Source organism: Acinonyx jubatus, chromosome E2 (assembly GCF_027475565.1).
Source record: "Acinonyx jubatus isolate Ajub_Pintada_27869175 chromosome E2, VMU_Ajub_asm_v1.0, whole genome shotgun sequence".
In the NCBI taxonomy this organism is placed as follows: Eukaryota; Metazoa; Chordata; class Mammalia; order Carnivora; family Felidae; genus Acinonyx; species Acinonyx jubatus.
The window spans coordinates 48451478-48463130 of record NC_069396.1 but is presented as its reverse complement, the minus strand read 5'-3'; the positions used below and the strand labels follow the sequence as shown (position 1 = coordinate 48463130).

Genomic DNA, 11653 nt, shown 5'->3' with positions numbered 1-11653 from the left:
TTTCTTAAAGGATTTTATTTTATTTACTTAAAAAAATGTTTATTTTTGAGAGAGAGACAGAGAGAAAGAGCATGAGCAGGGGAGGGGCAGAGAGAGGGGAGCGGGAAAGAGGATCGGAAGCGGGCTCTGTGCTGACAGCAGAGAGCCCCATGTGGGGCTCAAACTCACGAACCGAGAGATCATGACCTGAGCGGAAGTCACATGCTCAACCGACTAAGCCACCCAGGTTCCCTGACTCCTTATTTACTTTTTGCTTTATTTTAATTTATTTTAATTTATTTTTTATTTTTTTAATGTTTATTTTTGACAGAGAGAGAGAGACAGAGCGTGAGCGGGGGAGGGGCAGAGAGAGAGGGAGACAGAATCCGAAGCAGGCTCCAGGCTCTGAGTTGTCAGCACAGAACCCGATGCAGGTCTCCAACCCACAGACCGCAAGATCAGGACCTGAGCTGAAGTCGGACGCTCAACCGACTGAGCCACCCAGGCGCTCCTCCTTATTTACTTTTTAAAGTAGGCTCCATGCCCAACGTGGGGCTTGAACTCATGACTCAGAGATCAAGAGTCATAGGCTCTACTGACTGCGCCAGCCAGGCACCCCTGGACTCAGTCTTACAGGAACTCAAGCGTCACCAACTCAGAGTCAAAAGTGCATTTCCCTTGTCAGGATTCCCTCAGTGAGCCTCTTTCTCCTTAGTTCCAGGAAAGGGCAACCATCCCACAGGGATTTTCCTCTTAGGACCCCCGAGCAGGGAGACACCACATTTTGTGGATAAGGTGTGGATAGGAAAGTAAAGGCCGTCACTTCCTGGACACTCACCACGACCCAGGCCCTGTCCTGAGCGCTTCCCACATATTAACTGGTTTCACTTTCGCAACGACAATGTGCAAGCTCCTGGTTCCTCATGATCCCATCACTGCGGGCGCTCGGACACTCACTTCCTCCTGCCTCTCTGCTCCGTGCCCACCCCACCCCAGCCTTCTTCCGTCTCACCACCTGCACGCCCCCCTCCCGGCCTTTGCACTGGCTGTGTGCTCTGCTGGACAGCTCTCCCTCTCCAGCTGCACGTCGCTTCCTCTCCCTCTTCTTCCCGTGTCTGCTGGCAGGTCACCTCCTCCGAGTGGGCTTCCCTGACCACCTTATCAAAAGCAGCCTGCCTCCCTCACCCCCAGCCCCCCATCCCTTCGCTCGGCTGTACTTGTCTACACAGCAGTTCGCTCCACCTGACGTTTTCATGCACGTGCCCCGCTTGGGTGTCCCTTCGCGAGGGCCTTGTCTCCTACTCCTGACACGGTGCGGTAGGAACACCTCCTGAATGCCAAAACAACCCTTAGAACCACTACCACCCCATTTTACAGATGAGAACATCGTTTATTTATGCATGTATTTTGAGGGGGGGGGAGAGAGAGAAAACCCACGAGGGTGGGGGAGGGGCAGAGAGAGGGAGAGAGAGAGAACCCTACGCAGGCTCTGTGCTCAGCGCAGAGCCCGATGCAGGGCTCGATGCGGGGCTCGAACTCACGAGCTGCAAGATGATGATCTGAGCCGAAGTCGGACGCTCAACCGATTGAGCCACCCAGGCGCCCCTGGAGATGAAGAATCTTAAGACAACTCAGCTAAGAGTTAACTTGTGGAGATGAGATTCCCATCCGAGCAGCCCGGCCTAAAGGTTTGACCAGGGTCTGCAGGTTTCCCGCCGCAGGCTCTGTTGCTACGGTAAAATGCTCTGTAACAAACCGCCCCCACACTCGGTAGCCTTTATTTAAGCTCACAAGGTCACGGGTGGCCAGTTTCAGCGGGGACTGGATGGAGAGGTCTCCTGGACGCTCGTATGTCTGCGGGTCAGCTGCTCGCTGATCTAGCTTGGTCTCGGCTGGGGTGGCCGGGAGACTTGGTTTTACTCCAAGTGTCTGTCACCTTCCAATAGGCTAGCCTGGGCTTGTCCTCCCGGAGGTGGAGTGGAACCACCCAAGGCCCCTCACATGACACCTACAATTGTAAGCGGCGGTCTGTTACTTCCCCCTCGTGCTGTTGGCAAAGGCAAGTCACAAGGCCAAGCCAGGGTCCTGTAACCGTGGCGTTGGCGTTACATGGGGACCGACCGGGGCCAGCCGTGCAATCTACAGAGTTGGTCATCAGCTCAGGGTCTCTGGGGCGGAAGAGGTGGGAGGCCATTTGAGAGAAGACCCCAGGAGCTCCCGTGCAGGGCTTCTTTGAAGGGAACTCCCAGGCTCCAGGCGGACAGGCTTTGGGTGGGGGAAGGGAACCAAGCAGGAGAGGATGGCCGGGCAAAGAGGCTGTTGTGTGTGCATTTCTTACTTGGGTGTGGTTGTCTACAGGAAGTTGGCAGGAAGCTTTGAGAACATCCATGTTTGCTGGTTGATGAGTGACTGCCTTGATATTTAATTGTGGTCACTTCATTACCTGTTTTTGTGTTTTTCTTTTTAAGATTTTATTTTTTCAAGTAATCTCTGTACCCATTGTGGGGCTCGAACTCTCAACCCCGAGATCAAGAGTCACATGCTCCACCGACTGAGCCAGCCAGGCGCTCCTGGGATTTTTCTTTTTAATGTTCTTACTTACTTTTGAGAGGGAGAGAGAGAGAGAGCAGGGGAGGGGGCAGAGATAGAGGGAGACAGAGAATCCAAAGTGGGCTCTGTGCTGACAGCACAAAGCCCGATGTGGGGCTCAAACTTAAGAGCCGTGAGATCATGGCCTCAGCCAAAGTCAGATGCTTAATCCACTGAACTACCCAGGCACCCCGCCCCTGGGAGTTTTAATCTAGATTAATTTATATCTATCAAATATACATCAATCTAGGTTTTCCTGCATTCCTGTATTTCCTGTACTCCCGCCTGGTTCCGTGCACACGACGTGAGGAGGCCGCTTAATTGTCACAGAAGCTCTGTAGAGCCAGAACTATGATTAACTCCAGTTTACAAGTGAGAGATATTTAGAGGCTTGCACAAGAGTTTCCCAGGACTTTTGCCGCTTGTAAAAATAACTGGACCCAGATGGTCCTGGAATGTCTGTGGGTAAAGTGAGGCTGGCCGGGCTGTCACCAGCAGATTAGAGATGGCCTGAGGCCAGGCCCATGTCTTCAGCAACATGCAGAATAGAGCTGTCATTTTTTTTTCTTTTGAGAGAGGGAATGCGTGTGTGTGCACAAGTGGGGGAGGGGCAGAGAGAGAGAGAGAGAGAGAGAGAGAGAGAGAGAATCTCAAGCAGGCTCCATGCAGAGCCCAGCGCGGGGCTCCTTCTCACCAATCATGAGATCATGACTGAGCTGAAATCAAGAGTCAGACGCTCAACGGACTGAGCCACCCAGGCACCCCCTAGCTGTCATTCTTACAGTAACTCTGGGTGTGGGTTTTCCCCGGTTCCTGGTCTCCTGGAGTGGCCTCCCTATCCTCAAGGCTCATGCCTGTAATAACAGTGAAGCTTTTACAGCTGATGTGGCAAACCCAAACCCGGTCTTCCACATTTGGAAGATTTATCGTTCCTCCCGATGCATTTGGAGTGCTAATTAATTTCCCTGTGTTTTACCCATCGGAACTCGATTTTTCTGCTATGTCCTGGCCACTGAGGGATGGTATTCTGCCCCAGCGCTAACCACCTGGCTCAAGTGTTAGGCTTTTGCAATATTGAAGATACTCCTGGCTACCCCTTGCTCCATGGTGCCCATCACTGTGTCCCTAAGGGCGTCCCCAGCACTGACCATCGGACCGGGAACAAAGGTCCTGCACCCAGTCTGGAGCTGGGATGGACATTATGAGTTCTGACTCTGGCACCCTCAGCGTATGCCCACCAGCCTCCTGGGAAGGCTGCCGATTTGTAGGGACAGCCCACGGATTAGAAAGTGCTTCCAGACAGGGTCTTGAGGTAGCTGGCCTCTTGTGGTTTGGGCCCTGAATGTTCTACATTTCCCAGCTGTCAGGGGACAAGCTTCCGGCTCCCGGGCTGCATCTGCTGTGACTTTCCATGTCTCCTACAGTAGAGCCACACTGCTTGGGTCCAAATACCCGTTCGGCCCTCGTAAGCATGCCTTGGCATCTTGTTTAGATGACCCGTGCCTCAGTTTCCCCATCTGTGAAATGGGGATAATAAAGGCACTGACCTTATAGTGTTGCTGTGAAGATGAGATCAGGTGACATCCGGAAAGTGCTTCAAACCTCCCCCTCCGCCCTGCTCGTAACCACCCTAAATACTGAATGTTGATATTATAAGTGATTACTAAGGGTCATAGCCTTCCAGGCACCCCTCCCTGCTGTGAGCACCGAGAAGGGCAGATTCGGGGCCCAAGGTGGCCGCGTATTAAATGACGAGTGTGTTTCTTTATTCCACTGCCGACAGGCATTTGAGTCACTTCCAAATTTTGGCAACAACAAATAGCGGTGCTAGGAACGTTCTTGTAGAGGTCCTTTGGTGGACACACCTGTGCATTTCTGCCGAGAACGTAGGCAGAACGGGCAGTGCAGGGTCCAGGGGTATGCAGATGGTCAGCCAAGGTGGCTTACGTACTTACTGAATGTTGAACCATGTGATTGCATGTGCCGTTTTAATAAATGAAGGAAATTCAGATGTACAACTATAGATGCCACCGGGTTGCCCAGACATTGCTTGGACTCGAGTGTATTAGTTCCCAGTTGCTGCGTAACAAGCTGACCACAAGCTTAGCGGCTTAAACGAACACAGCTGTGCTACCTTATGGTTCCGGAGGTCCCAAATCTGAAATAGGTCTTACGGGGCTAATGTCAAAGGCTGTGTTTTGCCAGGGAGCAAGAATTCCTGTCCCTTTCTAGCTCCTTCTAGCTGGACTAAGAGTCAAATTGACATGAGACAGGCTAACAGGAGAAAATCAAATTTAACAGGTGTACATACAGGAAAGCCACACAGACATGGAGATTCCAGACACTCAGGCAAAAATGAGGTCTGTGTGTCCTTTTTTGTTTTGAATATTTACTCAGTTTTGAGAGAGAGACAGAGACAGAGTGTGAGTAGGGGAAGGGCAGAGAGAGAGAGAGAGAGGGAGACACAGAATCCAAAGCAGGCTCCAGGCTCTGAGCTGACAGCACAGAGTCTGACGTGGGACTTGAACCCACGAACCGTGAGATCATGACCTGAGCTGAAATCAGTCGCCCAACAAACTGAGCCACCCGGGCCCACCTCTATGTGTCCTTTTGAATGGAGGAGAAGGGAGCAGGCATGTCTGGGATTTCAGAGGAAAGGGATGCAATTCACACAACGATGAAACAAACAGTAATGTTTGGGAAACAAATGTTTGCTGGGCCACCCAGAAACAATGGGACAGAGAGAGGGCTTTGATCAGAGTGGCCTTGCCAGTAAGTTCCTGCCCACCATACCTAGTTCATATCATAATGTAATTATCTATTCTGATGTCTCTCTTCCTGCATCAGGTCCTTGATCTAAATTCTTTTTAGTCCACTGAGGGAAAATTACAGAGCCTGAATCTTCTGGGTTTCCATTGCTTTATTTTTTTTTAAGTTTTTATTTATTTATTTTGAGAGAGAGAGAGAGAGAGAGAGAGAGAGAAAGCAAGTGTGCGAGCTATGGGAGGAGGGGCAGAGAGAGAGAGAGAGAATCCCTTGGCACTTTCAGCGCAGAGCCCGATGCGGGGCTTGACCTCACGAACCGCGAGATCGTGACCGGAGTGGAAATCAAGAGTTAGACACTCAACCGACTGAACCACCCAGGCGCAGCCCCTCCATTGCTTTTTAATTCAAAAAGTCTCCATGGCAAAGATCTCGGGGCGGCCTGGCCCCCACAGTTCTTACAGAGGCTCTAGGGGAGAATCCGCTCCTTGTGTTTTCCAGCATCCAGCATCGGCCTGTGTTCCCTGGCTCCTAGCCGTATCACTCTGACTTCTGCGTCTGTTCTCGTTTCCACTTTTCTGATTCTGATCCTCCTGCCTCCCTCCTATAAGGACCCAGGTGATTACCTTGGATCTTTCTAGGTAATCCAGGGTAACTTCCACGTCTCAAGGTACTTAACGACACTGACAATGTCGCTTTTGCCCTGTCAGGTACCATATTCACAGGTCCGGAGGGGATGGGGGTGTAGAAATCTCTGGCGGGGACCGTTATTCTGCTTCCCACACTGAGGTACAGAGCTCTGAGAGCTACAGAAAGACCAGCCAAACCCCCTGAGCCACAGATCTGGACCGGTACTCGCTGGGGCCACCGTGAGTAGGTCATCAGGTTCTAGAAAAGACCATAGAAGCCAGAACAGACTCTCTTCATCTCCAGCTCAGCCGGGCCTCCAGTACCTGCTTGGTCCCCGAGGAAGTGAGATACCAGGTGTTCCCCTATCCGTTACTGACATTTTGTCTCTTAATATTAACTCAGGTAATGACATTGACCTCTTCCGTGCCGGGTGAGGTTCTGAGAGTTCCGTGAGGGTGAACCCGCTTCATGCCAACAACAGTAACAGCACCACCACCACCAACCACGCCACAAGGTACGCACTATTATTATTTCGACTGTACCAATGAGGAAACTGAGGCATAGAGACGTTAAGGAACATTCCCAAGGCCACAGAGCTAGAAAATGGCGGAACTGGGATTCGAGGCTTTGCTTTGAAAGGGCAATACTCTTCTGTAGTGAGGCCGCCGGCGTCATTACACAGCATTCTTGTCCCAGGTCGTCCCACACTGTGGTTTCCAGAGCACACACTCCTCCTCTTCCTGGGAGATTTCCTGAGTTTTCCCCAGAGGATCGGGAAGGAGACTTGAGGGGAGAGAGCCACCTTGTGGAGAGAGAGGGGATCCTAGAACCTGGCCCTGTTCTCCACGGGTACCTCACCAGGCCAGCCCTGCATTCTGGCGCTTCAGGTCTTGAAGGTACTAACAGTAGCAGCCATTATTCTATTTTCTTTATAATTTTTAAGAATTTTAACTTTTTTATTGGGGTATGACTTAAAGCACAAAGCTGAGGTGTGCAGCTCAAGGAATTTAGGTAATTGTATACATGTACATACATATGTGTATATATATATGTAATTACCACCTGGGTCAAGATATAGAATCTTCCTTTTCTTTAATTTTGTTTATTTATTTTGAGAGAGAGCAAGTGTGAGTGGGGGAGGAGCAGAGAGAGGGAGAGAGAGGGACTCAGAAGCAGGCTCCACACTGCTGTGGGGCTCGATCTCACAAACCATGAGATCGTGACCTGAGCTGAAATCCAGAGTGGAAAACCCACTGAGCCACCCGGGCACCACTAGAATATTCTAATATTCTAGAAGGTTCCCTCGTGCCCCCTCCTAGTCAACACCATCCAGAGCTAGCCACTTTCTGATTTCTCTCACCATGAATTGGGTTTGCTTGTTTCTGACATTTATATAAAAGGAATCATACAATTATGTATTCTTCTGTCTCTGGCTTCTTTCAACATTATGTCGTGAGGGTCCACCATGTTGTTGCATACGGCAGTATTGTTATTTTTAAAAAAATGCTGGGAAGCGTTTCATTTTACGAATATACCACATTTATTTCCCAAGTCTGTTGGTGGTGGACATTTGGGCTGTTTCTAGTTTTTAGCTATTATGAATAGAACTGCCGTGGGCATTCTTGTATGTGGATATACGCAATCACTTTTCTTGGGGATATACCCAGATGTGGAATTGGTAGGTCATAAGGCACCCATATGTATAGTCTTGGTAGGTCCTGCCAAACGGTCGTTCCAAAGTGCACACTGGTATTTTTGATTTCGTGATGTTAAGTATGTCGGTATTTTAAAAAGAGGTAGAAATCGGAGGCATCTGTCTGAAGACGTGCCCAGAAAATCAAACGCTGCTTTAAAAGTGTGCCTTGAACAAAGTTTGCTCATTTCTGCCCATCGCCTTCCCTTGTTTGTAAAGCTGCCAAAGTAACTTATTGTTTCGTTTGCATTTTGTGCGTTCCTAGGAGGAGAAAGTGCACACTTTTTCCAGTCTCCCAGCACACTGGACGATTTATGGGTGATGCCACGGTCCAAGGGCCTGGCCCCAGCGGCACCCTTCACAGACTCTGGCTCCCAGAGAGCGTCATTTACACAGACTGCTGGGCTAGGACCCTACCTCTCTTCCCTTAGGATATATATTTATACATATATATATATATATATATATATATATATATATATATGTATATATGTATATATACACACACACATATATATACATATACATATATATACATATACATATATGTACATATGTATATGTGTGTATATATATTATTATTATTATTATTATTATTTATTTATTATTATTTTTTTTTAATAAAGACTTTCGGGATGCCTGGGTGGCTCAGTTGGTTAAGTGTCTGACTCCAGCTCAGGTCATGATCTCACAGTTGAGCTTGAGCCCTGCATCGGGCTCTCTGCTTTTAGTGCAGAGCTCACTTAGGATCCTCTGTCCCCCTCTCTGCCCCTCCCTCACTTGTGCTCTCTCTCTCTCAAAAATAAACATTAAAAAAAAAAATCAAGGCTTTTTTCCCCCTAATTATCCCATCAGGACCTAACAGCTAACTTTTAACCCCGGAGGAATAGTGCAGTGGCCGAGGACACTGTACAGAAGACACTAGTGACCACAGTCATTGGATAAATATTGACTGGGCACTTATTCTGTTCCAGGCCCTTTCTAGTCACTGGGGCTACAGGAGGGAACAGAACAGACAGAAATCCCTGCTCTCGTGGGGCTTGTTTTAAGGAAAGAGACAGTACTGTAGACAAGCATGATGTATAATGGCAATGAGTACAAAAGAAAAAAAAAAAAAGATGGGGAAGAGGGAGTGTCTGGGTGGGGAGACAGGATGTTTGCAATTTTAAATGAGGGGCGGGGGTCAGAAAAGGCCTCATTGAGAAGGGGACATTTGTGTAAAGACCTGAAGGAGGTGGCATCATAGACCAGAAGGAGCGGTAAGTGCAAATGTCCTGAGGGGGGAGCATGCCTGGTGCATTGGTGGAACAGGACGGCTGCCAGTGTGACTGAAGTGGCCCAAAGGGTGTGACTTAGGAGATGAAGTCAGAGAGACAAAGGGTGGGAGGACAGAGAGTGTAGGACCTTGTAGGCCATTGTAAGAACTTTGAGTGAGAGGGAGAGCCATTGCAATGTTTTGAGAAGAAGTTTTAAAAATTGTTTTAATGGTTATTGATTTTTGAGAGACAGAGCACAAGTGGGGGAGGGGCAGAGAGAGGGAGACACAGAATCCGAAGCAGGCTCCAGGCTCTGAGCTATCAGCACAGAGCCCGATGCGGGGCTCGAACCCACGAACCGTGAGATCGTGACCTGAGCCGACGGACGCTCAACCGACTGAGCCATCCAGGCGCCCCTAGACTTATTTTTTAAAAGGATCACTCTGGCTGCTGTGTTGAGAACAGAATGGGGTTGAGGGAGGGCAAGGGCTAAAGCATGGAGACCATTAACTATTGCAATAATCAAGGGGGGAAATGGTGGTGCTTGGGTGGGGAAGCAGAGGTAATGCGAAATGGTCAGGTTCTAGAGGAATTCTGAATATCTGTAGGATATGCTAATGGGTTGGCCACATCATAGGAGAAGAAGAGATGATTAAGCGTAACTCCAATGTTGTGGTCTGAGTAGCACACTGAATAAACCTTTTTATTACAGACAATTTCAAACATGTACATAAGTAGACAAAAGGAGTGTAGGAGACCCCATGTAGCTACCAACAAGCTTCAATAATGATCACCTTATGGTCAATTTCATTTTCTCTATGCTCCACCCGTTCTCGCTCCCATATGGTACTGAAGCAAGTCTCAGTCTTATTTTCATTAAATATGTAAATCCTTCAATATATGCCTTCAAGGAGATAAACTTCCCCTTTTTAAAATAAACGTGGCACAAAAAACTATTATACCGGTTCACAGTTGACCCTCTTACAAAGACCACCAGAGTCACAGTGGTGCCACAGAAGGCAAAGTCAAGTAAGGCTGTTTGAGGCAGGCTCTTCATAGCAAGAAACTGGCTAGGATTAGGCAAGGATTGGGACAGAATAGTTTAGGATTAGGGGCACCTGGGTGGTGCGGTCAGTTAAGCATCTTGATCTCGACTCAGGTCATGATCTCACGGTTCGTGGGTTCGAGCCCCCCCATCGGGCTCTGTGCCGGCAGCTCAGAGCCCAGAGCCTGCTTTGGATTCTGTGTCTGTCTCTCTCTCTGCCCCTCCCCCTCTCACACTCTGTCTCTCTCAAAAATAAACGTTAAACATTAAAAAAAAAAGTTTAGGATTAGTGAACACAACAAATGGGGGTCTTGAAACAGTCTTGATAAACAAGCTGTTGTCTGATAAGTGAGTTTTTACAGCCTTTTCCTTCTAGGCAAGACTTTCAAGGAAAAAACCATTGTCATGTTGAAATACGTGGTTTTAGTTCTTATATCTAATAGAATTTAAAATATCTAAGATGGTTAAATAACCAGTCAATTAATAGATTTCCTTTTTGGTCTCATAAAAATATTTTTCCTGGTTTTTCAAGTCAGGCTCCAAATGAGGTCCACACATTGCACTTGGTTTTGTGTGTTTAAGTCTCTTTTAAGTTATAGCTTCCCATCTTTTTTTTTTTTTCTCTCCTGTAAACATAATTTTTTACAAAGCCAAGTCATTGTCTTGCAGAGTCCCCACAGTCTGGATTTTGCTGACTGTATACATTTGGTGTCACTTAACACATTCCTCTGCCCCACGAATGCCCTTTAACGTGGTAGTTAGGACTGTTGATCTAAGCTTACAAAAATATGACAAACCGGGGCGCCTGGGTGGCTCAGTCGGTTAAGTGACTGACTCTTGATTTTGGCTCAGGTCATGATCCCATGGTTTGTGAGATCGAGCCCACCTCAGGCTCCCGCTGACAGTGCCCAGTGCCCAGCCGGCTTGGGATTCTCTCTCTCTGCCCCTCCCCTGAGCACATGCTCAGGCCCTCTCTTTCTCTCAAATAAATAAAACTTAAAAAACATAAGACTAACAGTGGGAAGATGGAAGAATAGGAAGCACCAGGAATCTGTCTCTCCACCTAGACTACAATTGCACCGGCAGAATCTGTCTGATACGATTTTGGAACTCTGCAGAGTCCGTTGAAGGCTTTCAACTTCCAGGGGAGGGCTTGGAGGGTAAATTGTGGTTAAGTTTGGCCAGTTTTAGTTCTCAGCACAGTCGCGGCTACCCATCCACCACTCCCAGCCATGTGACAGGCTGTTGTGCGTGTGTTTCTGGAGCAACTTGTATGCAGCTGTGGGAGCCAGCGTGGGCAATAAGGGCTCTGTTCTCCAAATATTGGGGGTCTGTGCTCTGATCGCTGATTGCTGCTTCTGATAATGTGGTGGTCAAAGGAGAAAAAATAAACCAACAGAAACTGTCTTCAAAAAAGACCTAATGGCAGATATGTTAGGCAAAGACTTTAACTGTCTTAAAGATGCTCAGGGAATGTGGAGGAAGTCAGGAAGAGAGCGTGTGAACAAAATGAAAATTGCAGACAAAAGAGATGGGCAGTCATCGTTGTTGCACCTCCCTTTTGTCGTAAGCCCCTTTCTCTCCCACTGAAGTGACTTCTGGGGGATGTGAAGGGCTGACACCTTTCCTCCTCCCTTCATTTTCACTTTTTCTCCTTTGGGAGCTTGACATTAGACTAGGATATTCAGGGGCACCTGG

At 48.3% G+C, this 11653-nt stretch overlaps 1 protein-coding gene across 4 annotated transcripts in view; it reads left to right on the top strand.

Moving 5' to 3' along the window:
- The first annotated feature begins 5865 nt into the window (after positions 1-5865).
- The window catches only part of CD177 (CD177 molecule), a 34989-nt gene continuing 29201 nt past the window's right edge, over positions 5866-11653 (top strand). The window contains exons 1-2 of one of the 4 annotated variants that reach the window (XM_053210734.1): positions 5866-6001; positions 6364-6475. In XM_053210734.1, coding sequence (XP_053066709.1) covers positions 6430-6475 — 46 coding nt within the window. In that variant the 5' untranslated portion in view covers positions 5866-6001; positions 6364-6429. Of the gene's footprint in view, positions 6004-6363; positions 6476-11653 lie in introns of those variants that run through there. The other 3 variants (XM_053210735.1, XM_053210736.1, XM_053210739.1) reach the window with 3 other exon arrangements.